The sequence below is a fragment of the Macaca fascicularis genome, chromosome 5, assembly GCF_037993035.2.
Source record: "Macaca fascicularis isolate 582-1 chromosome 5, T2T-MFA8v1.1".
NCBI classification, from domain to species: Eukaryota; Metazoa; Chordata; class Mammalia; order Primates; family Cercopithecidae; genus Macaca; species Macaca fascicularis.
Genome location: NC_088379.1, coordinates 2,454,043 through 2,481,340, shown reverse-complemented (window position 1 = coordinate 2,481,340; position 27,298 = coordinate 2,454,043). Strand labels below are relative to the sequence as shown.

The following is a 27,298-nucleotide window of genomic DNA, read 5'->3' as shown; positions in this document are numbered from 1 at the left end:
AAGACTGGCCACCCCCACTTCCAGCAGGGCCCAGCTTTCTCCACTGTGCAGGGTGTCCTCTGGCCTGCTCACCTTAGCTGGATCTGGGCCAGGCCCCTCACGGTGCCCCCACACCCCTGGCCACACCGAGACCCCGGGATCCAGCTTTCCAGGCTCACTGGTGGGTGACTGCCTTACCCCTGCTTGTGGCAGCGTGGACACAGTCCTGGGTGGCCTGTCGGGCTGTAACCATGGGCAGCAGCTGCATCAGAACCACCATTTCTAGCAATGGCTCATTCCCAGGCCTCATTCTGAGCCCCTTCAGCCAGATTCCTGCAAGTGCCAGGCCAGGTGCAGAGACAGATGCTGAGCCTCTGGCTGCTGCCTGGGGACTGCTCCCCACCTCTCCCCACCTCTGGCCCCCACACCCCATTACTTCAGCACCTGAGCCTGATCTCCCGTCCTACAGGCCTCCTCTCTGTAGTTCGGGCACCTGCAGAGTCGCTGAGCAGCAGGGCTCGGCCACCGTGGAGTGCTTGGCCCTTCGTCCAGCACGCAAAAGCCGACACACAGCTGGATGCAGGGATACAGCCCGGGGGTCCTTGGGTCCCCGCAGGCTCCCAGGAGGAGGTGGCACAGCAGCCTCTGGGTCTGAGCCTCCTGATGAACGAGTTCTTTTCTGAGGACCTGGGCCAGCAACTCTTATGGGCAGGCCTCGTTCCCCCACTCCTGCTGACTGCCCTGGGGGGCAGCTGAGACCTTCCTCGGCCACACTGCTGCCCGGAGCAGGCAGGAGCGAGGTTTCCAGACGGGCAGACGTTGGGTGCACGGGTCATTGCGGGACTGAGTCCTATGCCCAGCAGGGAGGAGCTCTACTGGGGTTGGGGATGGCTTCCCTGAGGCCCGGCCGCTGGAGTCAGGGCTGCCCCCTTCCCTGCTCTGTTTCCCTCTGCCTTTGTCCTGAGACTGCCTGATTCACCCATAGAGTTAAGGCTCGGTTTGGGTAATTGTCCCCTGAATACTGTTCGTTTAATCAGGACAGACAGCTCATGTAAGAGCCACAAAGGACACCAAGCAGAATGGAAGGCTGGCTGTGCTGTCCTCTCACTGACAGGAGGTCAGGACACAGCCTCCTGCCCAGCTGAGCTGGCCACTCCACAGGGCCTGGCGCCCCCATGCCCCAGAGGCAGCAGTGCACATACTTTTCCTGTGACTTTCAAATCTTTCTTTTTGCACATGAAACCCAACGATTTTTAGGGAAAAACATTCCCTTTGTTCAATTCCCTTTATCAGCCCTTCTCACTGAGCTGGGTGCGTTGGACAAGGAGATTGTCCCTGAGCTGCCGGGGACTTGGTGTTGGATAGTGTTGGCTGGACCTGACCTTGGTGTCACGTCTGCTGAAAGACACAGGCCGGTGGTGCTCCATTTACACAGACAAGCCCACATGGCCCTTGTCTGTGCTCTGATGAGGAAGAACATGATGATGATGAGGGACAGGGGACGATTTCGTGGGTGGATACTCCCCAGGCACCTGAGACATGGTCTGGTCCCAGGAGACCCAGGAGGAGGCACCCAGAGAAGGTCTTCTGGGATGAGTGCCCTCAAGGAGAGATGGGCTGAGACATGGATGATCAAGGCACACTCGGAGCTGGGCAGGGCTGGACGGTGCACAGAGAGGAGTGGGGGCCGCCAGAGGTGGCATCTGGGAAGCTTGTCCTTCAGCAGGCCTTGAGCCAGACTCTGGGGTAGGGACAGTGAGGAAAACCGGCCTCAGCCACATGGGGCTGCAGTCCTGGGGAGGGGAGCTTCTCGGGGCCTGGTGGGTACCACAAGGGAGGTGGGTCCTGTGTGGGAGATGAGGGGAGGCTGCTTTGGTCTTGTGGGGTGGTGGAGCATTGGCCAGGCTGCAGGAAGGGAACCCGTGCGGGGCCTCAGCTCACACCTGCAGCTGGTTTTGCTTTTGGAGAAGATGGTTCCAGGTCCAGTTCTCATAAGGCTCTGCAGATAAATTTAACCACAAATCCAGTTTTTATAACTTGCAAGAAGGTAGGTTTTGGTAACAAACCTTGAGGCGAATTTATGTGATTGCAGCACCGATGTGTGCAGATACACTTTTCTGATTACTTTACGACCCCTCCAGTGAACACAAGCTAATCAACTGCAAAAGAGGGTGAAGTCTGGGTAATAATTTTTACTGCTGTTTTCTAAACTTATTTATGATGCAATCACACAAGGCAAAGCATGAGGCGGCGGCCGTGCTGGGACAGTGACGCTGCAGAGTCCCAGCGGCCGTGGTTTTCGCAGGTGGTTAAGTTGGGCTGTCTGCGGCACCCAGGGGGCCACAGGCCTGACATCCTGGCTTTTGTGTCTCAAATGCAGTGGCCTCGTGGTCTATGCGGACGGACCCCTGAACTTGGACCGCAAGGCAGAAGACATGTCCGAGCTGTTCCGGCCCTTCCACACGTTGCTGCGGAAAATAAGGTGGGGATAGAGATAGAGGAGATGGGGGAGGGGAGGGGGACAGGAGGGCCATGGGTGGGCGCTAAAGTCATGTTTAGCTGCTGCCTCCAGGTCCTCCTCCTCTCTGCGAGGAAGGATGGGCCGGTTAATATTCCTGGTGAGCGGGGTGGGGGTCACAAACGACCCATGGGGGTCACAGAGTCCTGGCTTTGGCCCCTGCCTGGCATTGCATGGGGTGGGCACTCTCTTGGGCTGAGCTGGGGGAGTGAACCTCACACTTCCTGACATAGTGCAGCAACAGCTAACTATCCCCACTGTCCGCACCGTCCCCACTGTCCCCATTGTCCCCACCGTCCCCATTGTCCCCACCATCCCCAAAGCGCTCGCTTCTGTTGCAGTCGTGGTGCTCTACCTATGCCCTTTGTCTTTAGTTACTGGTTTACGTCTGTGTCCGTGTGGGGGACCCCCCCTTTTAAAACCTGATGCCTTCCCTTCATATGGGCCAAGGGCTTTGCTGGGCGGCCTGAGCCGACAGAACCCAGCTGTGGCTTCCTGGAGGGATGGGGGCCACATGAAGCCCATGGCCACATGTCCTCCGTGTGCCACCCTGGCCCTGTGGCCTGGGACAGCTCGGTATTTCCTACTACAGCCCCTGATCACTGCAACCAGGTTTCCTTCGGGGACGCAGAAGCCTAGAGCCCTGCCCCATGAGGGCCAGAGGTCCTGTGAGTCCAGACAGTGGAAAGTGACCCCATGGGCTATGGGCTGCCTGTCACCCTTGCAGATGGGGTTGTGAGCTCTTGGGGCCTTGACAGGTGGTCCTTGGTGTCAGTGGGCTGAGGGGCAGGGGTGCTTGGTTCAGTCCATGTTTCATCTGGGAGATGGCTGTCGTTGCTTCCCTCCTGCTTGGGGGGGATGGGACCTCTGGACCTGGAGGTCGCAGTCCCATCCTTCCTCGAGTGACGTGGAGGAGACCACAGCGAGGAGAGGAGACCGATGCCACCTAGACCGGGAAGGCATATGTGCCCCCCACCCCACATATGGGGGTCTTACAGGAAAGGTGGCGCAGGCACTGGGCCGTGGCTGGAGAATGAGCCTCCTGGGCAGTGTGAGGCCGGAAGGGGGCCCAGGCCACGCAGGAGTGGAGTGGACGTCCTGGGAGCATATCCGCCCTTGGCCTACGTGGGCAATGGAGAGGGGGATGAAGCTGAATGGGCTGGAGACAGAATGCTGTCGAGGGATTAGTGCTGGGATTACAGGCGGACCACCACGCCCAGCTAATTAAAAAATCTTTTGGTAAAGATGGGGTCTTGCCATGTTGCCCAGGCTGGTCTTGAACTCCTAGGCTTAAGTTTTCCTCCCGCCTTGGTCTTCCGAAGGGTTGGGATTACAGGTGTGAATCACCTCACCTTGCAGAAAGCTGTGTGGATAGAACGTGACTCTGCTGCCCACCCTGGGGCCTTGATGTGGGGAACCTCACCCATGGGTAGGGCAGCTGGGACCCAGGTGTGTACCCACAGGCTGGCCCTGCCGCCCCAACAGAACTGCTGCGTGTGCCCCCTGCCCACGCACGGAGAACAGCGAGAGTCCACGGATGAGCCTGCACCTCCTCCAGTGTCAGGGTTTGAGGACTTACCTGTTACTGTCCACGTGGCCTGACGTTGACAGAGCTCCAGAAACTGCTAACTTCAGCTGAGGATCACTTGCCACCCTGGAAGAGGAAAGCCGGAAAGAGGTGTCCGAGTAGAGCCCTTAAAAAGAACCTGCAGTCTGTTGTAAAATAATTGGCAAAAAATATGAAATTTTTAGAGTGGATATTTTAATATAGGCAATATGTAGGAAATATAGGCAGACACAACCAGGCAACTTCATGTCTTTTTAAAAGCTGGGCAAAACTACTGCTTTGGGAGAGATAGGATGCCCAGGCTGTGGTGGCCAGTTCTCCAGCTGCAGCAACTACAGAAAATCTGCTGGATACATTTGAAAGATCCTGTTTTTTATTTTTGAGACAGAGTCTCGCTCTGTCGCCCAGGCTGGAGTGCAGTGGCGCCATCTCGGCTCACTGCAAGCTCTACCTCCCAGATTCACGCCATTCTCCTGCCTCAGCCTCCCGAGTAGCTGAGACTACAGGCGCCTGCCACTATGCCCGGCTAATATTTTGTATTTTTAGTAGAGACGGGGTTTCACTGTGTTAACCAGGATGGTCTCGATCTCCTGACCTCGTGATCCACCTGCCTCGGCCTCCCAAAGTGCTGTGATTACAGGTGTGAGCCACCGCACCCAGCTGTTTTTTTTGAGACGGAGTCTCGCTGTTTCCCAGGCTGGAGTGTAGTGGTGTGATCTCAGCTCACTGCAGTTTCCGCCTCCGGGTTCAAGAGATTCTTCTGCCTCAGCCTCCTGAGGAGCTGGGATTACAGATGTGCGCCACCATGCCTGGCTAATTTTTATATTTTTATTTTATTTATTTATTTATTTATTTATTTTTAATATTTTTAGTAGAGACAGGGTTTCACCATGTTGGTCAGGCTGGTCTTGAACCCCTGACCTCATGATCCGCCCACCTCGGCCTCCCAAAGTGCTGGGATTACAGGTGTGAGCCACCGTGCCTAGCCAAAAGATCATGCTTTTAAAGGTACCTGAACTGTGGAAGTGAGGACTGGGTGAACTAAGACCCCAGGGAAGGGAGCCTTTTAAGGTGAGCTGCAGTCTACTTGGCTGTTTTTCCCCAGGGAAGATTTGATGATTCCAGGCTCATCCAGGGCCCAGGCTTCCCAGGCAGAGAAGCTCCACTGGAGAAAGAACATCTAATCACGAGGGCTGGCAGAACAGTCTGGCAGCTTCGGGGCATTCAAGCAGCACGCCTGCCAGTCCTGGAGAAGCAGGAAATACAGGCAGAAAGCCCCCTGACAACAGGCTTCCTGCAGTTCCCAGGTGCTTAGGAACAAAAGCATGCCTTGAGCCCAGGTGCAGGGGCTCATGCCTGTAATCCCGGCACTTTGGGAGGCCCAGATGGGTGGATCACCTGAGGTCAGGAGTGTGAGACCAGCCTGACCAACATGGTGAAACCCTGTCTCTACTAAAAATATAAAAATTAGCGGGGCGTGGTGGTGGATGCCTGTAATCCCAGCTATTTGGGAGGCTGAGTCAGGAGAATCACTTGAACCCGGGAGGCGGAGGTTGCAGTGAGCCGAGATTGCGCCACTGTACTCCAGCGTGGGTGACAGAGCAAAACTCCATCTCAATAAAACAAAGAAACAACAACAACAACAAAGCATGCCGTGAGCACACTCCTAGAGATGTTTGCCAGATTTTGAAGTTGCATGTGACTGGAGGCTGAGCTGGAACTTGGAAGGACAGAACTCGGTCTCCTGCAGATTTTGGGGTTTGAGAAGACAGAGAGCCCAGCAGACTCAGAACTACAGTAACCAGACCTAAGCTGCAGCCAAGCCTCAACCTACTCCGTTTCTGAAGGGAATGCAATAATGGACCTCATGCGGTCAGTCTAACAGAGAAAGGGGCAGTCCTCTCTGGTGGAAAAAGCGTCATCTGTAACCTTTATGATTCTTTTATATCCAATGTCTGTCATATAATCCAAAATTGCTTAAAATGTTGGCCGGGCACAGTGGCTCACTCCTGTAATCCCAGCACTTTGGGAAGCCAAGGCGAACGGATCACCTGAGGTCAGGAGTTTGAGACCAGCCTGGCCAACACGGCAAAACCCCATCTCTACAAGAATACAAAAATTAGCCAGATGTGGTGGTGCATGCCTGTAATCCCAGCTACTTGGGAGGCTGAGACCAGAGAATCGCTTGAACCCAGGAGGTGGAGGTTGCAGTGAACTAAGATCATGCCACTATACTCCAGCCTGAGTGACAGAGTGAGACTCTGTCTCAAAAAAAAAAAAAAAAAGACAAGAAAATACTGTAATCCCAGCACTTTGGGAGGCCGAGGCGGGCAGATCACAAGGTCAGGAGATCAAGACCATCCTGGCTAACATGGTGAAATCCCATCTCTACTAAAAATATAAAAAATTAGCCAGGCATGGTGGCACGCACCTGTAGTCCCAGCTACTTGGGAGGCTGAGGCAGGAGAATCGCTTAAACCTGGGAGGTGGAGGTTGCAGTGAGCCAAGATTGTACCACTGTGCTCCAGCCTGGGCCACAGAGTGAGACTCCATCTCAAAAAAAAAAAAAAAAAAAGACAAGAAAATATATAAATATATCTGATAGTTTAGAGAAGAGCCAGAAAGTGGATGCAGACTGCTGATGATCCAGATTCTACACCCAAGAATGTGAACACAGTTCTGATGAATATGTTAAAGAAAACAGAAGGGGGGCAAATTAGATAAGAGGATGGAGAATTGAACAGAGAATTGGAATCTATCCAGAGAGACACAACCAAGCATGGTGGCATGTACCTGTAGTCCCAGCTGCTCCGGAGGCTGAGGCTGGAGGGTCACTTGAGCCCAGGAGTTCTAAGTTCTAGTGTGCTATGCTGATCAGGTGTCTGCACTAAACTTTGGCATCAATATGGTGACCTCCTGCAGCAGGGAACCACCAGGTTGCCTAAGGAGTGGAACTGGCCCAGGTCAGAAATGGAGCAGGTCAAAACTCTCGTGCTGATCAGTAGTGGGATTGTACCATTACAGTAGAGTGTGAATAGCCACTGCACTGCAGCCAGGACGACATAGCAAGACTTCATCTGGAAGGAAGGAAGGAAGGGAGGGAGGGAGGGAGGGAGGGAGGGAGGGAAGGGGAGAAAGAAAGAGAAAGAAGGAAAAGAAAGAAAAAGAAGGAAGGAAGGAAGGAAAGAAAGGGAAGGAAAGAAAGGAAAGGACGGAAGAAAGAAAAAAATGACATTCTAAAGCTAAGAAAATTCACAATTTGACAATAAGGACACAGTAGATGGGTTTAATAGCAGATTGGACCCAGCAGAATATAGAAGTAGTCAGCTTGAGGATAGCTCAATAGAAGAGACCCAAACTGAAGCTCAGACAGGAAAAAAGAGGGGAACAACAATAAGAAACAACAACAGAAAACCGGAATAGAACATAAGAGACATGTGTAACAAACTCCAAAGGCCTAAAATACATAATTGGAGCCCCAGAGAGAATAAAGAGAAGGGGCAGAAGCAATATTCAAAGAAGTCATGACTAAACATTTCCCCAAATTCCAAAAGACAAAAATCTCCAGCCACGGATTCAGCAAGAAAACTACAAACAAAAAACCAACCAGCATACCTGGGTATATCATAGTGAAATTGCCAAAAACAAAGACAAAAAATTTGACATGCAGCAAGAGGAAAAGGACATACTACTTTGAAACGAACATAAGATGGATAGCTGTCTTCTCAACAAACAAAAACAGGGGAAGCCGACAAGCAGTGAAATAACATTTATTTAAACTGCTGAAGGAAGTCGGGCGCGGTGGCTCACGCCTGTAATCCCGGCACTTTGGGAGGCCCAGATGGGTGGATCACCTGAGGTCAGGAGTGTGAGACCAGCCTGACCAACATGGTGAAACCTCATCTCTACTAAAAATTCAAAAATCAGCCAGGCATGGTGGTGCACTCCTGTCATCCCAGCTGAGACACGAGAATCACTTGAACCTGGGAGGTGGAGGTTGCAGCCAGCAGAGATCATGCCACTGCTCTCCAGCCTGGGCAACAGAGTGAAAATCTGTCTCAAAAACAGACAAAACAAAACAAAACAAAACAAAAACTGCTGAAGGAAAATAACTGACAATCAGAATTTTATAACCAGCAATAATATCCTTCAAAAATGAAGGTGATATTTTGCCTTCATGAGTTATTACAAAACACAGAACTGAAGGAATTTGTTATCAGCAACCTGCACATAAAACAATTAATTGGAGTTCTTCAGAAAAAAAATATATCAGAGGGAAATGTAGAAATGCTAGAGAGGCCAGGCGCGGTGGCTCCTGCCTGTAATCCCAGCTACTGCCTGTAATCCAACACTTTGGGAGGCCAAGGCAGGAGGATCCCTTGACCTCAGGAGTTTGAGACTAGCCTGGACAACATAGTGAGGCTCTCTCTCTACTTAAAAAAAAAAAATTAGCTGGGTATGGTGGCATGCCTGTAGTTCCGTCTTACTCAGGAGGCTAAGGTGGGAGGATCATTTGAGCCCAGGAGTTTGAGGTTGCGGTGAGCTATCATTGTGCCACTGCACTCCAGCTTGGGTGACAGAGAGGCCCTGTGTTAAAAAAAGTAATGCAAGAGAGACTGAAGAACATGGTGTAGGTTAATATAAATGAATATTAACTGTACAAAATAATTGTAGTGTCTGTGGAGTTTAAATTATACATAGTAGTAAAATTCATGATACAAGTAGCAGAAAAGACAGAAAGGGGTAAATGGAATTTTAAAGTTGTATTGGAAATGTGATTGAATAAATTATTTATATTAGAATGTGGTCAATCAAGGATCACTATTATAATATTAGGATAACACTAAAATAATAAAGATGAATAACTAGCAAATTCACAGAAGCAAAAACATCCAAAATAAGGTAAGAACAGAGAAAGAAAAGATACAACAAATGGACCAAATAGAAAAAAATAATTAGATGAAAGATACAAACCTAACCACATCAGTGATTACATTAAATATGAATGGACTAAATATTCTAAGTATAAAACTAAGTTTACTGGTCTGGGTTAAAACAGCAGCAACAACAGGAGCTTGTTGTTGAGCTGTTGTTGCTGGGCTCAAACAATCCATCCACTTGGGCCTCCCAAAGTGCTGGGACTACAGGTATGAACCACTGCACTCAGCCTCCACATACTTTTAAGAAGAACATAAGGCTGGGCCCGGTGGCTCATGTGTGTAATCCTAGCACTTTGGGAGGCCGAGGTGGGTGGATCATTTGAGGTCAGGAGTTCAAGACCAGCCTGGCCAAAATGGTGAAACCCAGTCTCTACTGAAAATACAAAAATTAGCCAGGCGGTAGTGGCGCATGCCTGTAATCCCAGCTACTCAGGAGGTTGAGGGCAGAGCGAGACTCTGTCTCAAAAACAAAACAAAACAAAACAAACAAAATAGGCAATTCAGTAGGAAGATGTCACAATCCCAAATCTGTGTGTATGGGCGGAATAACATAGCTGTAAAACTTTTGTAAAGCAAATAATAGAAATATAAGGTGGAATAGACAAATCCAAAACCAGCAGGATACTTTAATTTATCTCTCTATAACTGATGGAACTAACAGGAAAACCCTTGAGGATGTAAGAAATCTCAATAACAAAACCAACAAACTTGACCTAACTTACATGTGTCACAGTACATCCAACAATTGCCAGAATTCATGTTCTTTTTTTTTTTTTTTGAGACAGAATCTCACTCTGTCACCCAGGCTGGAGTGCAGTGGTGCGATCTTGGCTCATTGCAACCTCTGCTTCCTAGGCTCAACTGATTCTTCTGTCTCAACCTCCTGAGTAACTTTTTGTATAGATTCCAATTATCTGTTTAAATTTTTCATCCTCTTATCTAATTTGCCCCCTTCAATTTTCTTTAACATATTAAAACAACAACAATAAAAAACTTAGTTGGGCATGGTGGCACACGCCTGTAGTCCCAGCTACTTGGTAGGCTGAGGTAGGAGGATTGCTTGAACCCAGGAGTTTAAGGGTGCAGTGAGCTATGATCCTGCCACTGTATTCCAGTCTGGGCAACAGAGTAAGACCTCATCTCTAAAAAAAAAAAAAAAAAAAAAGGAAAATTAAGATGAGGCCTAAGCAGTGCTTTGAAGGAAATTTATAGCACTAAATGCTATAAATTAGAGCAGAATAAAGGATGAAATTCAATTATGTAAAATTTTATCTAAGGAAGCTAGGAAAAATAAGTTTAATACCTCAAGAAAGCAGGAGGAAAGAAATAATAAAAATAAGAACAGATGTCAATGAAATGCAAAACAAATGTATAGTAGGGGAAAGACAAACCCAAAAGTTAGGTTTTTTGTTTGTTTGAGACAGAGTCTAGCTCTGTCACCCAGGCTGGAGTGCAGTGGCATGGTCTCGGCTCACTGCAGCCTCTGCCTCCCAGGTTTAAGCGATTCTTCTGCCTCAGCCTCCTAGGTAGCTGGGATTACAGACGCCCACCACCACACCCAGCTAATTTTTTTGTATTTTTAGTAAAGACAGAGTTTCACTGTGTTGGCCAGGCTGGTCTTGAACTCCTGACCTTGTGATCTGCCCACTTTGGCCTCCCAAAGTGCTGGGATTACAAGTGTGAGCCATCATGCCTGGCCCCAAAAGTTTGTTATTTTAAAAGATTAATAAAATTGATAAATTTCTAGCTGGACTAGTTCAAGAGAAAAAAGATAAAACATAAATCACTAATAATATAGATGGAAAGGAGACATCACCACAGACCTTACAGATATTAAAATGATAGTAAGAGGATATTATAAACAACTTTGTATCACTAAATTTGACAATTTGAATTAATTGGACAAATTCCTCAAAAAAGCAATTAAAGCTAACAGAAGAAGAAATAGAAAACCTTTTAATCCAATATCTATTAAAGAAGTTGAATTCATTATTTTAAAACCTTCCCACAAAGAAAACATCAGGCACGCATGGCTTTCCTTGTGTATTCTTCTAAACATTTAAAGAAGAAATAACACAAGTCTTACATAAATTCTTTCAGGGAATAGAAAAAAAAAGACATTTTCTAACTTATTATTATTGAGACAGACTCTCACTTTGTCACACAGGCTGGAGTGTGGCAGCACAATCTAGACTCACTACAACCTCTGCCTCCCAGGCTCAAGTGATCCTCACACCTCAGCCTCCTGAGTAGCTGGGACCGTAGGCATGCACCACTATGCCCAGCTAATTTTTGTATTTTTTGTAGAGACAGGGTTTTACTATGTTGCCCAGGCTGGTCTCAAACTCCTGGGCTCAAGCAATCCGACTACCTCGGCCTCTCAAAATGCTGGGATTACAGGCACGAGCCACCATAACCAGCCCTAACTCTTTTTTTTTTTTTTTTTTTGATCAGTAAGAGTATAATCTAAACATTTAAACCTGACCAAGATATTACAAGAAACAACAACTACACCAATCTCTCATGAACATAGATGCAAATACCCTTAAAAAGATACAGACAAGTGAAACCCAACCATATATAAATAAGATATATCATGACCAAGAGAAATGTACACACATTGCTCACACTTGTAATCCCAGAACTTTGGGAGGCTGAGGCAGGAGGATTGCTTGAGCCCAGGAGTTTGGGACCAACCTCAGCAATATAGTGAGACCTCATCTCTACAAAAAAGTTACAAATTAGTCGAGCATGGTGGTACACATCTGTACTGACAGCTACTTGGGAGGCTGAGATGGGACGATTGCTTGAGCCTGGGAGGCAGAGGCTGCAGTGAGCTGTGATCAGACCACTGCACTCCAACCTGGGTGACAGAGCAAGACATTGTCTCAAAATTAAAAAAAAAAGAGAGAAATGTATTCCAGATATACAAGATTGGCTTAACATTTGAAAATCAAATTGATGTTTTGCCACATTAATTTTAAAAATTGGAAGAAAAATCATGTAATTTTGAAAGTTGCAGGAAAAGCATTTGAAAAAATTTCACACCAATTTTATGATGAAAACATCTCTTAGCAATGAACAAAGCAGAACAAGAAAAGCGTCTCTTAGCAAACTAGGAATAGGAGGGAACTTCTTTAATCTGGCCACAGAGAGAAAGGTACAGATTTCGTCCGTGTGTATCTCTGTGTGTGTGTTGTCTATTGTGTGTGTACTACAGCACATATCCCTGAGATGAGGAAGAAGATGTCTACTATTCACTATCTCCATTTAACATTGTATTGTGGCCTAGCAAGTGCAATAAGGCAAAAATAAAAGGAAAATTAGAAAGTTACACACATTGGAAATGAAGGACTAAAACTGCCATTTTATGTAGATAACGTGATCAAGTACTTAGGAAACTCAGAAGCATCTTCCAACTATTAGAAATAATAAGTGGATTTAGCAAGGTCACTAGGTAAAAGATCAATATACAAAAATAAATGGTCTTTCTGTATGCCAGCAATAAATAAATGCAAAATGAAATCAAAATACTGTCTTAGTCAATTTTGTGTTGCTATCACAGAATACCTAAGACTCAGTAATTTATAAAAGAAGGAGGTTCATTTAGCTCATGATTCTGGAGGTTGGGAGGTACAAGATCAAGTGGCTGCATCTGGTTAACTTCTGGTGCAGACCTTGTGCTCTGTCGTAACGTGGCAGAGAAGCAGGAGGGGAAGGGGGCATGTGCGAAGAGGCCACACACGAGAGGCAGCCTCACTTCATGACAGCCCACTCTTGTGGTAACTAATTTGGTCTCATGAGAAAGGCTTTAATCTCCTTAATGACCTAATCATCTCTTAAAGACGCCACCTCTAAACACCACCACATTGGGAACTAAATTTCAACCTGAGTTTTGATGGGGACAAACCGCCTCCAAACCATAGCAAATACCATCTGTGGTAGTACCAGTAAATATCAAATACGTAAGCATAAATCAAATTAACGATGTCCAAGACCTCCATTGAAAGTTATAAAATGTTATTACCATAAATTTTTAAAGCCCTGGACAGCAGTTCCATTCAGAGAGAGGAACACCTGATGTTATGAAGATATCAGTTATTCTCAGATTAATCTATGAGTTCAATGCAGTCTCAATCAAAATCCCAGAAGCTAGCTAGCTTCCTTCCTTCCTCCCTCCCTCCCTCTTTCTTTCCTTTTCTTTTTCCTTCCTTCCTTTCTTCCTCCCTCCCTCTTTCTTTCCTTTTCTTTTTCCTTCCTTCCTTCCCTCCTTTCCTTTCTTTCGTTTCTTCTCTCTCTCTCCCTTCCTTTCTTTCCTTTCTTTCTCCTTCCTTCTTTCCTTCCTTCCTTTCCTTTCTTTCTTTCTTCTCCCTCCCTCCTTCCCTCCCTCCTTCCCTCCCTCCCTCCCTCCCTCCCTCCCTCCCTCCCTCCCTCCCTTCCTTCCTTCCTTCCTTCCTTCCTTCCTTCCTTCCTTCCTTCCTTCCTTCCTTCCTTCCTTCCTTTCTTCCTTCCTTCCTTGTAGAAATTGACAAACTAATTCTAAAATGTATGTGGAGATGCACGGGGCCTGGAATAGCCAAGCAGCAGCAGAACGTTATCTGTTCTTCTCTCGATGGGCTTTGGGTAGTTTCCACAAATAGCGCTGCTGTGACTACCCCTGTGGGTGTCTCCAGGTGAACATATGCTTTTCTGCTGTGTGTACTTCATAAAAAAAGAACAAAGGCCAGGCACAATGGCTCATGCCTATAATCCCAACACTTTGGGAGGTTCAGGTGGGAGGAGCTCTTGAGCCCAGGAGGTCAAGGCTACAGTGAGCTGTGTTTACATCACTGAACTCCAGCCTGGGTGACAGAACAAGACCCCATTTCTAAAAAAAAAAAAAAAAGAAAGAAAATTGGAGACATCTTCTATTGTAAAGCTATAGTAATGCTGACAGATATAGTACAAGGATGGACTTGACGCGCATTCAAAAGAATAGAAAATCTAGAACAGAGCAATGCATATATAGGTCTCTGATTTATGACAACGTGACATTACCGAACAGCAGGAATTGTTGTTTTTCTTTCCAATAAATGGGCTGAGTCAATAGAAGACCACGTGAGGAAAAGCGTCTCATATGGTTATCTATTAGTGTCTGGGTTCTTACCATTATTGTACAAAAAACTCAACTCCAGACGAAGTGTAGATATAAAAAGTAAAACAATAAAATCCAGGCACGGGGGCTCATGCCATAATCCCAGCACTTTGGGAGGCCAAGGCAGGAGGATCATTTGAGGCCAGGAGTTCAAGACCAGCCTGGGGAACATAGTGAGACCCTGTCTCTAAAAAAAATTTTTAAATAAAAAATATGTAGCCAGGTATGGTGGTCTGCACCTGTAGTCCCAGCTACTCAGGAGGCTGAGGCAGGAGGATCATTTGAGCCAAGGAGTTTGAGTCTCCAGTGGGCCATGATCACCCCAGATCTGGGCCACAGAGCAAGACCATGTCTTAAAAAATAATAAAAAGCTTTTAGAGGAAAATGTCAAGGAGAACATCTTTGTGACTGTGGACTGGGAAGAGATTTCTGAAACAGGACACAAAACACTAATCATAAAGAAAAAATGTTATAATTGGACTTTATTAAAATTAAAACCTTCATCAAAAGCACCATTAAGAGAATGAAAAGGCAAGCCAAAGAGTTGGAGAATATATCTAATAAAGAACTCCTGTCAATCAATAAGAAAAAGGCAGACAACCCAATTAATAATGGGCAAAAGGCTTGAACAGGAACTTTGCATAGAGAAAATCTAAGGGCTGATAAGTATGTCAACTGTGACCAACTTCATTGGTCATTAGGCTAAAACAATGGAAAGCCATAATAAGATAAGATACTATTACTCACTCACCAGGAAGGATTCAGTTAAAGACAGTAGGTGCTCTTGAGGGCCTGGGGCAAGCCATGCTATTGGCCAAGCTGTGGGCAGGCGTGCCTGGATCCTGGCTCCTCCCCGCTGTCTGGCTCAGCAGTTCCACCCCATATGTGCAGTCAGCAGAAATGCACTCGTGTGTTCTTCAAGAGAGATGCACGAAAATCCTGGGTCACAAAACCCGTCAGGTGTAACAGATAAAGGAACTACGTACATTTACCCCATGGAAGACAGTGCAGCCACAAGAATTAATGACCTATGGCAACGTGCTCTATGATGCGTGAATCTTACAGAATAGCATTGCCAGATCTAGCAATACAATAGCAGATCGCCCAGTTCAGTTGGAATTTCAGATAAACAACAGACTCTTTTTAGTGTATGTCCCAAATGAGCAGCATTTGGGATATACTTACACTTACAACTATTTCTAATGACACTTTAAAAGTACTTATTTGTTGTTTATCTGAAATTGAAGTTTAACTGAGTGTCCTATATTTTATCTGGAGATTCTACACAAATATACCATCAGCGAACAAATCCTGCCACAAGAGAGTGTAGACAGAATTCCCATTTCTTCAGAGCAGCAGAGCAGGTGCGTGCCTCGGCCTATGGAGTCAGGATGATGTCATGCGACAGCCAGGGTGCTGGGGGCCTGGTTGGGGTTTCACTTCTAAATCTTGCTGCTATTCACATGGGTGGGTTCAGCTTATGAAAGTTCTGCCCAGCTCTGCAAAGCGCACTTCCTCACAACAGCCATGGCTGTGCAGGAACGTCCTATGTGGGACTCAGACCACAGACACAGCTGAAGCTTCTCCCAGCAGAGAGCAGCCCACAGTCGGCCTGTAGGAGCCTGCTGCAGGAGCTTCCTGCTCAGCATCACTGAATTTACTGCACCTTTGGGTCTCGGCCTCAATGCCCCTTCCTCCAGGAAGCCTTCCTGGCCTCAACCAGGTGCCCTGCTGCACCCTCCTTCATGGCTTGCGTTGTCTTTGGTTGCAGCTGTCATTATTGTAGTTCAGTCATTATTTGTATAAATACCTGTTTATCATCTGCCTCCCCCAACTGCAGGCTGAGTCCACAAGGGCAGGAGCACACCTGCCTTCGTCCTCGTGTCCTAGTGCCCGGTTCCTGCCGCATAGCCAGTGCTCAGTGGTATTTGCGGAATGAAAGGGTGAAGGTCTGTGTGTAAACCAGCACATATTTTTTTCACTCCTTGGAGTTTTTATTCATGCAACTAACACATGCCTAACAATCAGGGCTTTCTTATTTTCAGCAAAAGGTTCCAGAATCTTGTTTTAAAAAAGACACTGTACTAGAATCCCAGCCGGCCACCTTGAACACCGTTGTCCTGGGCGGCGAGACCTGAGCCTTGATCTGTGGTGGAGGAGACCTGCTGGTGCCATGTGAATTCAGGTGCAAGCGTTCAGTGCCTGGCTGCTGTTCTGCTGGTGCAGACTCCAGGGTGCTGCATCCGCTCCTGGCCAAGGAGGCTGGTGTGGCTTTGGGGACCCTCACCCTTGTGTTTTGTCTTGATTTGTAGGGATTTGCTGCAGACGCTGACAGAGGAGGAGTTGCACACGCTGGAACGGAACCTCTGCATTTCCCAAGACGTGGAGTTCCCCATCCGCGCAGACGTGCAGGGACCCGCCGTGCTGACTCCTGCCCTCTCTGCCCCTCTCCCCCCTGAGGGGCCACTCTCAGTCAAGGCCAAAGACCCGGACGCAGAGCTGGCCTGCTCCATGCAGTACGACGACCAGGAGCTGGAGCAGCTCAGCCGCATGGTTCACAGAGCGGGGGACGAGATGTCCTCTCTGCTGTCACCGCCCAGCGCCTGCCAGTCCCCCGCGCACAGGCCAGGAGCAGAGGGCAGCCCAGGCGGGGAGGCCTCTCCACGCAGAGCGCGCCTGCGGTCGGGCAGTGACGAGGAGGAGCGTGTGTTCTTCATGGATGACGTAGAGGGGACGGCAGAAGCCCTGGCCAGGCCGGAGTCCCCAGGTGGCCCATTTGGGTGGGCAGGCAGTATTCGGGCCGACCCCCAGGAGAAAGGGCAGGGTGGGCCAGGCGGAGCAGCGGGGGTCAGCGTGCCCGCCTCGGAAAAGGAGGAGGACTTGAGCAACAACAACAACCCCGAGGCCGAGGGCACAGGCGGGGCCAGCCTCGCGGGCACCAGCTCCTGCAGCTGCCTGGACTCGCGGCTGCACCTGGACGGCTGGGAGGTAGGTGCGGACGACGCAGAGACGGCCGAGATGATCGCCCACCGAACAGGGGGCATGAAGCTCTCAGCCACGGTCATCTTCAACCCCAAATCTCCCACTTCCCTGGACTCTGCTGTCGCCACCCAGGAGGCCGCCTCGGAGCCCGTGGCCGAGGGGATGGATGGCGGCCCCCACAAGCTTAGCACTGCGGCCACCAACTGCCTCTTGCATTCCTGCGTGTGCTGTGGGAGCTGTGGGGACAGCAGGGAGGATGTGGTGGAGCGTCTGCAGGAGAAGTGCAGCCCGGGAGGCGTCATTGGCGCCTCGTACGCTGCCAGCTTAGCCAAGGCCAGCGACAGGGCCGCTGAGAGACAGAACGAGGCGCCCCCGCCCTCAGAAGATGCCTCCGACGGGCGGGAGCCCAAAGCCCCCACTTCCAACAAGTGCCTGCCTCACACCTCAGGTTCCCAGGTGGACACAGCGAGTGGGCTGCAAGGAGAGGCCGGGGTTGCAGGTCAGCAGGAGCCAGAGGTCAGAGAGCTGGATGCCGGGAGCCCCTCGGCTCATGAGGCACCTCAGCCCCTGTCGGGCTCCAGGTAAGAGCCAGTCTGGCCCAGGGACTGGGTTTGTCCTCTCTGCACTGGGGGCAGGTGCTGGCGCGTTCTCCAAGCATTGCAGTGTTTCCACCTGGGCCATCTTGGCCACCGACAGGTGCTGGGCCCTGGCCAGGTGTGGGGTCTATGTGAGGAGGGCAGGGGCAGGAGCTGGCTGTAGAGGCACCCGCCCTGTGGGGCATCGTGCACCGGGAAATGTGTGCCAGCAGGCCCGCTTCCCTGTTTCTGATGTTCCAGGTGCCTTTCAGGTGTCATGGGCTCAGTGCCAAGCCCTCAGCTCACCTGCCACAGCCCCGGCTCATCCCGCACCTGGTGTGAGCCATGTGTGCCGACGCAGGGCAGAGGGAGTGGGCTGTGCCGGTGCCTAGCCCCTTGCCCTGGGCCGCATCCAAGCGCACTGCTCACTTCTCTTTGCTGACCACCGTGGCTGCCTGGCTCGCACCGGGCTGAAACAAGACACAGACCCGTGGCTATGGGCGTAGAACCTGGGGCCGTGAGGGGTCGGTCCTGAGACCACCCACAGGCAAATTCCCAGGGGTGTTCCCAGGGCCTCTGCCCCTCCCAGGACTATCTCCTCCTTTCCCTGCATTGCGGGGAGGTGGGGAGGTCTCCTGTCTCTTCTCATGGGCTCACATCCCCCACACTGGAGACAGGGAGGGAAAGGCATGGCTCATTGTCTCATGGCTGCATTGTCAGGGCCACTGGCCCCCTTGCCAGGACCCCACCCTGCAGGGCTCCCGCCTTGGCTGTGGCCGTGTCTATAGGCCTCTCTAACAGGGAAGAGAGAGGGAGGATGGAGGGGAGGAGGTTCAACTGGAGGCCGGAAAAGCCCCCCAGGAGCCGTGGGAGCTGGGCAGCAGATGGGGACAGAGGTCGGGGGCACAGGTGGCAGGAGTGAGGGGCTGTGTTGGAGGATGGCGGGCAGGCCCAGGAGAGGGTCCTCACACCGGGGAAAGGGGCTTCTCAGTGCAGGGCAGACGTCTCCTTCTTCCTGTGCTGGGTCCTCCCAGGTCGTACACTTGCTGGAGGAGCAGGACTGGCCAGGGCCCTGAGACAGTCAGGCCATTCTTCCTTTCCGCTGCCCACTCAGGGCTCCGGGCCTCCCTGCAGCTCTTTCCTGTGCTGAGGGCTGGGTGGGCTGGGCCTGCTTCCCAGCATCCCTCCCCACTCCCCACCAGGCCCTGGCAGCCTCTGTCACTTTCCATCAATGGATTTGCCTCTTCTGGACACTTCCTGTGAACACATTCAGGTACAGGTGGTTCCCGACTTACGATGGCTCGGCTTAACGAGGGCGTGAAAGTGACGCGAACCCAGCAGGAACCGTCCTCCGCGTTTTGGAGGCTAGGAGTGTTAGATGCATTTCTGACTTAGCATCCGATGGGTTGAGTCAAGGAGCATCTGTGGTGTGTGACCTCTGGGGCCCGGCTTCCTCCAGCGAGCGTAACGTCTGTAAGGGCCACGTGTAGAGGTGCACAGCGGCACGCCGTTCCTTTTTATGGCTGAATCACGCTCACCGCATGGGGAGCCCGTCTTTCGCTTCTTCATTCACTGGTGGATGGCGGATGTGTTGTTTCTACGTTTTGGCTGTGATGAAAAGTTTCATCCGAGTTTTTGTGTGGACACATGTCTTCAGCTCGTCTGGGTAGATCCCTGTGAGCAGAATTGCAGATCATGTGGTCACTCTGTGTGTGGCGTTTTGAGGAGCTGCCAGACTACTTTCCACTGTGGCCGCCGTTGGCATCCAGGCAGCCATCGGACGGGGGTTCCAGTTTCCACGTCCTTCCTTACACTGGTCCTTGTCTTTGTTTTGTCCTTAGGGCACACCCCACTGGTCAGCAGTCAGCTGATGGCTCTAACACCACTGGACACCATTGCTTTACAGCAGGTTCCATGGTCTCATTCAGCATTACGTGTGTAGAGACTGCCATTGACAGCTGATACAACTTTCTATTTGTGTGGTTCCCAGTCAAATCTATAAATAAGATAGACCCAGAGAACTCTGTCTGAAGGAACCTTTTTCTCCCCTGCCCCCAAAGGGAACAGTTTAAGAATGTTTTGTAGTACATCCTTCAGTTTTCAAAAATGTAAGCAAAGGCACATGAGTAGAAGTTCAGATACACACCTGCGTATCCCCCGTCCCCGTATTTGGTGAAGGGCCTCCTGCTACAGGCAGTCGCCCCCACCTCGCTCTCCTGGCCTTCTGCCCGAGCGGCTCCTGTGCTTGCTAGAGACGTCCTTCCTTCCCTTCACCTCGGGGCAGGGCCCCATGCGAGGCTGGCCTGACGTGCACTCGGGTCCCGGTGCTGGCTTGGGCTTGTTTCCAGCCTTTTGCTGTCACAGACGTGCCACGATGAACAGCGTTGCACAAACAGCCTCTCCTCTTTTGGGTGAGACCATTTTTGAGATACAGCCTGAACTTCTCGGCCGTGTCAGCCAGGGCACCTTTTCCCTACTACTGGATGCTTTCCTCAGGGGCTCAGACCAGACCCAGTTCATTGGCAATGGATCGTTTTTCTCCAAGTTTCACATGAAACCGTCAGAAATTCTTTGACAGGATAAGAGGGGAGTTTTTGGTTTGGGGCCTGCCCATCTTTTGCTGCTGGGGGTGGTGGGGGTTGTCCAGGTGACAGCCAGTGGACGCTCACTCCCTCCGGAAGCTCCTCCTGCCTTCCTGGCCTGAGCTCTGTGCTCCACCACGGACACGGCCTCTTAACGCGGCCTCAGCTTTCCAGGCCTCACGCAGCTCAGCACAGGCGCTGAGGCTCAGCTGAGGAAAGGGAAGGAGCCCAGGTGGTGGTGCCATCTTCCAAGGAAGCGTTTCTGGCAGGTGCTGAGGATCCGAGAGAGCAAGCACATCGCAGGGTAATCAGGACAGCACGTGTTTGGTTCGATTTAGGACAGTGCCTGGGCCCAGCACTGTGCCCGGAGGTAGCTGGAAATCAGGTCAGCAGGCGGCGGCACATGGCAACTGTCCCATCCAAGGCACAGGCGGTACGCACCCTGGGAGCCTCGTTCACTCCCCCACTCATCTGTGTCTCAAGCATGTTCTGGGCCAGGCACCGGAGACCCATCAAGGAACAAGAGACGTGCCCTGTCCCCCCAGGTGTCACCTCACACCATACGGAGGTGATAAGGCAGTGGAGGTTTTTACACAGACAGACGAGGAGGCCAGCTTCACACACGGAGAAAGTTCACCCAAATTCAAACAGCCGCGTGTCAGGAAGCCTGGCTGGTGTTAAGTAACGTTTGTGCGAGGCCGGTCGCGTGCACAGGTGTGGCTGTGGTTGGTTAGCCCTCCCATTCTACAGCAGGAGAGACTGAGCCGGAGAGGGTGGTATTTGCCTTAGCTGAGAGCATCTGGAAGAGCCCGGGCCTGTTTGGCCATGAGACCCGCTCACCGGGCAGGCGCCCCTGCAGCCCCTGTGGTTGTGGTGTGGACGGTTCAGAGGGAAAAAGAGGGCACGGCCCTGACTCACGGCTTCCAGTCCCATGTGTGAGTTGGACCTCCGTGTGCTGCAAATGAAGGAAATGTGTGGAGCCGTGGCAGACCGGCCCGCGAGGCCAGATTCCCCCGAGACCCCTGGAGCCTGTGTTTCTGGCCAGGCAGACGACAGCCTCCAGGAGGAAGGACAGGGCTTCCCGGCCACCAGCCAGGGTACAGATGCACACAGGAGGTGGGTTGGCACACGGCCCGCTGGGGTCCTGGTGCGAGGGTCCCAGCCAGGAGGAGCCCCTGTCTGGGGCATTTCCTCGGGTGGTGTCGCCGGGAGTCCAGACATCATCCTCGACAGACAGCAGTGAATCAGCCTTGCTGATGAGAATGTTCTGGAACCTACGCCCTTCCGCTCTTTTCATTTTACTGGCTTCTTTCCCACCTTCTCAGTGGTCAATGAATCCTTTTGGAGAAGTTGACATTTTTTAAAAGCTTATTTTCCCCTCAGCTAGCCTCACCTCATTGATCCAGAACCTTCTGTCCTCTTGAAGTCACCCTTGTAAGTTACTTGTCTAGATGACAGAAACTCTGCTCAGGCCGGTCGTCCGTTCCTTCCAAGGACACCATGAAGTGGATTTCCAGCCTCTGCCTTCTGCGAAAAGTAACACTGACTCCCTGTTTGCTGATTATAAATGTGGTCCCTGTTCATTGTAGAAACTTTGGAAAACATAAGAAGGAGAGACTGGGTCTGGTGGCTCATGCTTGCATTCCCAGCCCTTTGGGGACTGAGGCAGATGGATTGCTTGAGGCCAGGAGTTCAAGACCAGCCTGGACAATATAGCAAGACCCCATCTCATGGAAAGTAAAAGTAAATTAGCCAGGTGCAGTGGTGTGGGCCTGTAATCCCAGCTACTTTGGAGGCTGAAGCAGGAGAATTGCTTGATCCCAGGAGGTGGAGACTGCGGTGACCTATGATTGTACCACTGTACTGCAGCCTGGGTGACAGAGCCAGACCCTAGTTCTTACAAACAAAAGAAGTAAAGAAAGACATAAATATCACTCCTAATCTTATGAACGGTTTTATTATTTTTTTCCCACTGAACGTGGTTTTATAGTTTCCTCTACGGTTTTTTGTCTGCCTCTTGGATCCGCTTTCCTTTTCTCTTCTTTTTCTTTCTTTTCTTCCTTTTCTTTCTTTCTTCTTTCTTTTTTTCCTTTCCTTCCTTTTTTCCCTTTTCTTTCTCCTTTCTTTCCATTTCCTTTCTCCCTCCCACCCTCCTCACCCTTCCCTTCCTTCCCTCCCACCCTCCCTTCCCTTCCCTCCCTCCCATCTTCCCTTCCCTTCCACCCACCCTCCCCTCCCTTCCACCCACCCTCCCCTCCCTTCCCTCCCTTCCTTTCCCTTCCCTTCCCTTCCTCCCACCCTCGCTTCCCTTCCTCCCACCCTCCCCTCCCTTCTTCCCACCCTCCCCTCCCTTCTTCCCACCCTCCTTTCCCTTCCCTCCCCTCCTTCCCACCCTCTCTTCCCTTCTCCTTCTCTTCCCTCTCTCCCACCCTCCCTTCCCTTCTCCTTCCCTTCCCTTCCTTCCCTCCCTCCCACCCTCCCTTCCCTTCCCTCCCTCCCACCCTCCCTTCCCTTCCCTCCCTCCCACCCTCCCTTCCCTTCCCTCCCTCCCACCCTCCCTTCCCTTCCCTCCCTCCCACAATCCCTTCCCTTCCCTCCCTCCCACCCTCCCTTCCCTTCCCTCCCTCCCATCCTCCCTTCCCTTCCCTCCCACCCACCCTTCCTTCCCTTCCCTCCCACCCTCCCTTCCCTTCCCTTCCTCCCTCCCCTCCCCTCCCCTTCGCTTCCTCCCTCCCCTTCCCTTCCTCCCTCCCCTCCCCTCCCCTCCCCTCCCTTTCCCTCCCCTCCCCTCCCCTTCCTTTCCCTTTTCTCTTTTCAACCACAGAGCCTCCCTTGGTTGCCCAGGCTGGAGTGCTGTGGCACAGACATGGCTCCCTGCCTGGGCTCAAGCTGTCTTCCCACGTTAGCCTCCCAGGGTGCTGGGATTACAGGCATGGGCCGCTGTGCCCAGCCTTGGATTATTTCTTTAGAATTGGTCCTTAGAAGTAGAATCACCAAAGCAAAGGTATGAAGCATTTGAAAGCTCTGCCATTCACTGTCAAACTGCTTTCCAGAAAGAGCTGATGGCCGCAGTAGTGCGATCCCTCGCCGACACTTCCAACTCCAACTCGAGGGGGAGAAAACCGCCGACACTTCCAACTCCAACTCGAGGGGGAGAAAACCGCCGACACTTCCAACTCCAACTCGAGGGGGAGAAAACGGAGTACCCTTCGCGGTTCCTGAGGTTTGCCCCTCTCTGGTGACTGCCAACCTGGGCAGTTGTTCTGTTAGCGCCTGTGTTTTTCGTTCTGCGAAGTGACTGTGTTTTCTGCTGTTTTTCAGCTGGGACATCACGCTTTTCGGACGTGAAAACGTTCCGTCTGGTCTGTTTATGGCTTTCTCCAAGTTGTTCTTGCCCTTTGACTTCGTTTTTGGATATGTTTTGATTTGCAGATGTCCTCAATTTTATCTTGTGTAATTAAGTTTATAGAAATTCTAGAAACAAGTTTGTTCCTCTGCCTTTCTGGTTGATCGTGTGGTGCAAGGCGCGTTCCTCCTCTGCGGCGGGGCGGGAGAACGTTCTCATCTCTGGTGGCCTGGGTTTTATTTGTTGCCATCAATCCTGCAGCCCTGATGCCTAGTTGGGAGGAGGCTGGAACCAGTGTCAGGGGCCTCTGTGCATCAGAGTGGGACTGACGGAGGCTGTGGCCGTCCTGACACACGGTCGAGGCTGCCCAGGCGCTGGCTTAGGGAGGTCCCAGGGCCTGTCACTGTCCGTCCCACAGGGGAAGGCCAGGCCTGCTCCGTTGTGCAGTCAAGCGCCTGTGACTGCACTTGAGTCCGGCTGGTGACCTCACCCCCCTGCCACTGCCCCACCATGCTCAGCAGCCTCTCTGGCCGTTGCTCTAGGTAGAATGATAGGAGTCTCACAGGCCTCTCGGGACAGACAGTGGCCAAGCCTCTGCCCCAACCATGTGGCACATGCCCTGACTGTGTGCGCCTTCCTTCCGGAACTTGGCAGTGGCAGACAGATGACGGACATTGAGGGAGATCCCTTTTAGGGGACTCACTGGAGGCGCGGTGGGGAGTGCTCTGCTCCATAGGCAGATGTGAGGCGAAAGGCAGTGCCTGGTGAACTGGCTGCTCAGCCTGAGCCTCAGTTTTGTCATCTGCAAAATGAACCAACAGCAGGCCCCAGCCACATGGCAGGACGCACTCCTCACGCATCACAGCTCGTGCTCTGCTGTTCCTCCCAGCACAGCCCGCCATGTCACTATGTCACCGTGGCACCCCACTGTCACTCCTCACCTTGCTTCCGGATTGCTCTTGCAGCCGTTCCTGGTCATCTTTGCCATGATCAGTCTTGGCTTTGCCTCTGGATTTCATTGTTTCCTGGATTCACATCTCCGTCTCCCACTCTCCTGGCGGTGACAGCTGTCCCGGGTGACATCAGGCTTTGCCGTGGTGCTTCATGACCTTGCTCCCGGACAGTGGGTCCCGGCCTCCAGCTTGAACATCCACCCGCTGCACCCCACCTGGCTCCTTCTCCGCCGTGGCCTGGGGTCATTCCACGGGCTCCTCTGCCCTCTGCCAGTGTGAGGACAGGGTTCGGGGTGTCATGGAGGAGAGCCTGCAGCCGGTCTATCCCAAGGCAGCTCCAGCTTTCCCAGGCCTGCTGACCCCTGCCCTGTGGTGAGGTCGCTACTGCAAATCCTCCTGGGCCCCTCCGGGCCATGACACAGAGGGTCCTGCGGCCCCCAGCCCGTCCCCCGGTGCCCAGCCCAGAGGAGGGCAGGTTGTGGCTGGCACATTGGTGAAGGCGCCACTGCATGGGGAGTCACCTGCTGCTGGCACTTCCGATGTGCTTCGTTCCCACATCCCCCAGTTGGCTTTCCCACCAGCAGACAGGCGTCAGCCCCTTCCCTGGGTGGGGCCTCATCCAAGGGCCGTGTGGTGCTCTGGCCTCAGTGGCCCGGAAGGCCATGCTTCCCTCCCTGCAGTGCCGGCAGGACTGACAGAGCCTTCAGTGGCCCAACCCCACTGTGGAGCTGTTCTGGGGGCTCAGAGGACACAGGCAGCCTCTGGGTGGAAGACTGGGCTGCTGGGCTGCAGGGGCTCCCTGGCTGCAGGGGCTCCCCAACTCCAGGGGGTCCCCAGTGGACCCACCGCAGGACGAGGGGACGGAGTGACAGGTCTGGGACTGGGGCAGCCCAGCCTTGCTCCAGTGCCTGTGACCTTGGGCAGCAGGTGCCACCCCACGGGCCTCCCCTCCCCCTCACTGGGATGCTTACATGGCTGCCATTTCCCCCAGACTGTCTGGGGCCTGGTGGCAGGTGCCCACTAGGCTGCTGCAGCCATCGGTCCCTAAAACAGGTGTCCCGAGGCCCTGCAGGGAACACCGAGACCTTCCACCCACTTCATGCCCCGGCAGGAAAAACGAGAATGATTGAGTGGTTTAAAAATAGAGGAGGACTTGGAATTAATTAGACTCTTGAAAAACAGATTAGGTGTAATGACTGTCATTAAGTCAATCGTTTGTAAGTGACAGGGCCTCCCGGGCTGACACGGTGAGTCGGGGATAAGACCAGGGCTGGTCCGCCACACACAGGCCTGGGTGAGAGGGCAGAGCTGGGTTCTTGCTCTCACCGGCCCCAGGCACACAACCTCAGCAAGCTCGGTGATGCCTGTGTCACCAGAACCCCATGGGGGACAGTGATCGCAAGGCCCTGAGTGGTACCCTGGATGCAGTAGGCACGCAGGCCAGCGAAGTCCTGGGAGGAGGTGCCACCCTTCTTGCAGATGGGCCTCCTCCCAATTCACAGCTGGCCCAGAGCTGGAGGGAAGGCCCCGGCCTGGCTGTGCTCTCAGGAGGCCTGGCCAAGGGGATGGTCATTACCGCAGGTCCCCCACACATCCTCATGACCGCACCGAGGGCCCTTCCTTATAGGCTGTCTGTTCCCTGGTGACCACAGCTTCTCCCCCAGCCTCCGGACCACACCCTGCACCTCTTGCGACATCCGCCACCCTGCTCCTTCCCCTCCATCACCGTCGACCTCAAGGGCACCACCTGCAGGCAGCTGCGGCTACATGGAAGGAGCCCGTCACCATCCTCTCTCCCTCACGTCCCCCACCTGGTCCTCCAGCCAGTGCTGGGAAGAAATTAGAATTGTTTCATGAGGTGCAGAGTGCCAGTGAGGCAGCTCCTTTTGTGAGAGCAAAAATCGGGGGGTGGGGTGGGGGGAGGCCTCCTGCAGGCACTGACATTTGCTGAGGCCTGAATGAAGGGAAGGGGCTGGAGGAAAGGTGCCCAGGTGGCAGGACCTGTGAGGGCCGAGGTGCTGGGAAGGAGCAGAGGGGACAGGGAACAGGGCAGAAGGAGGTCGGTGGGGTGGGAAATCTCAGAGAGCTCTGTGGGCAGGGTGGGCAGGAAAGACTTTCCTGAGAGAAGGAACGGCATCAGAGGCGGTAACGTGAGCGTGGTGGTGAAGTGGTCTAGTGGTTTAAAAATTGTTGTAAATGCTGGGCATGGTGGCTCGTGCCTGTAATCCCGGCATTTTGGGAGGCCGAGGCAGGCAGATCACTTGAGGTCAGAAGTTTGAGACCAGCCTGGCCAACATGGTAAAACCCCGTCTTTACTAAAAAAAATACAAAAATTAGCTGGGCATTATGGCAGGTGCCTGTAATCCCAGCCACTTGGGAGGCTGAGGCAGGAGAATCACTTGAGCCTGGGAGGCAGAGGTTGCAGTGAGCCAAGATTGTATCACTGCACTCCAACCTGGGCGACAGAGCGACACTCCATCTCAAAAAAACAAAAAATTGTTGTAAATGGCTTTGTTGAAATATGATTGGCATACGATAAACAACAGCGTATGAGAGTTCAGTTCCTCCATGTCCTTGTCAACACTTGGTATGGTGGGCTTTTTAACCATTCAGATAGGTGTGAAGTGGTACCTCATTGTAGTTTTAATTTGCATTTCTCTGAGGAATAACAATGTTGGAAATCTTTTTTTTTTTTTTTCAGTTTTGTTTTTTTTTTTTTGGA

General features: G+C 51.7%; 1 protein-coding gene across 4 annotated transcripts in view; it reads left to right on the top strand.

Moving 5' to 3' along the window:
• Positions 1 to 27,298, top strand: part of ZFYVE28 (zinc finger FYVE-type containing 28) — a 153,622-nt gene that overhangs the window by 100,362 nt on the left and 25,962 nt on the right. For all 4 annotated transcript variants that reach the window (XM_065544677.1, XM_045393152.2, XM_045393151.2 and 1 more), the window contains 2 exons: positions 2,360 to 2,461; positions 16,451 to 17,701. In XM_065544677.1, coding sequence (XP_065400749.1) covers positions 2,360 to 2,461; positions 16,451 to 17,701 — 1,353 coding nt within the window. The remainder of the gene's footprint in view (positions 1 to 2,359; positions 2,462 to 16,450; positions 17,702 to 27,298) is intronic.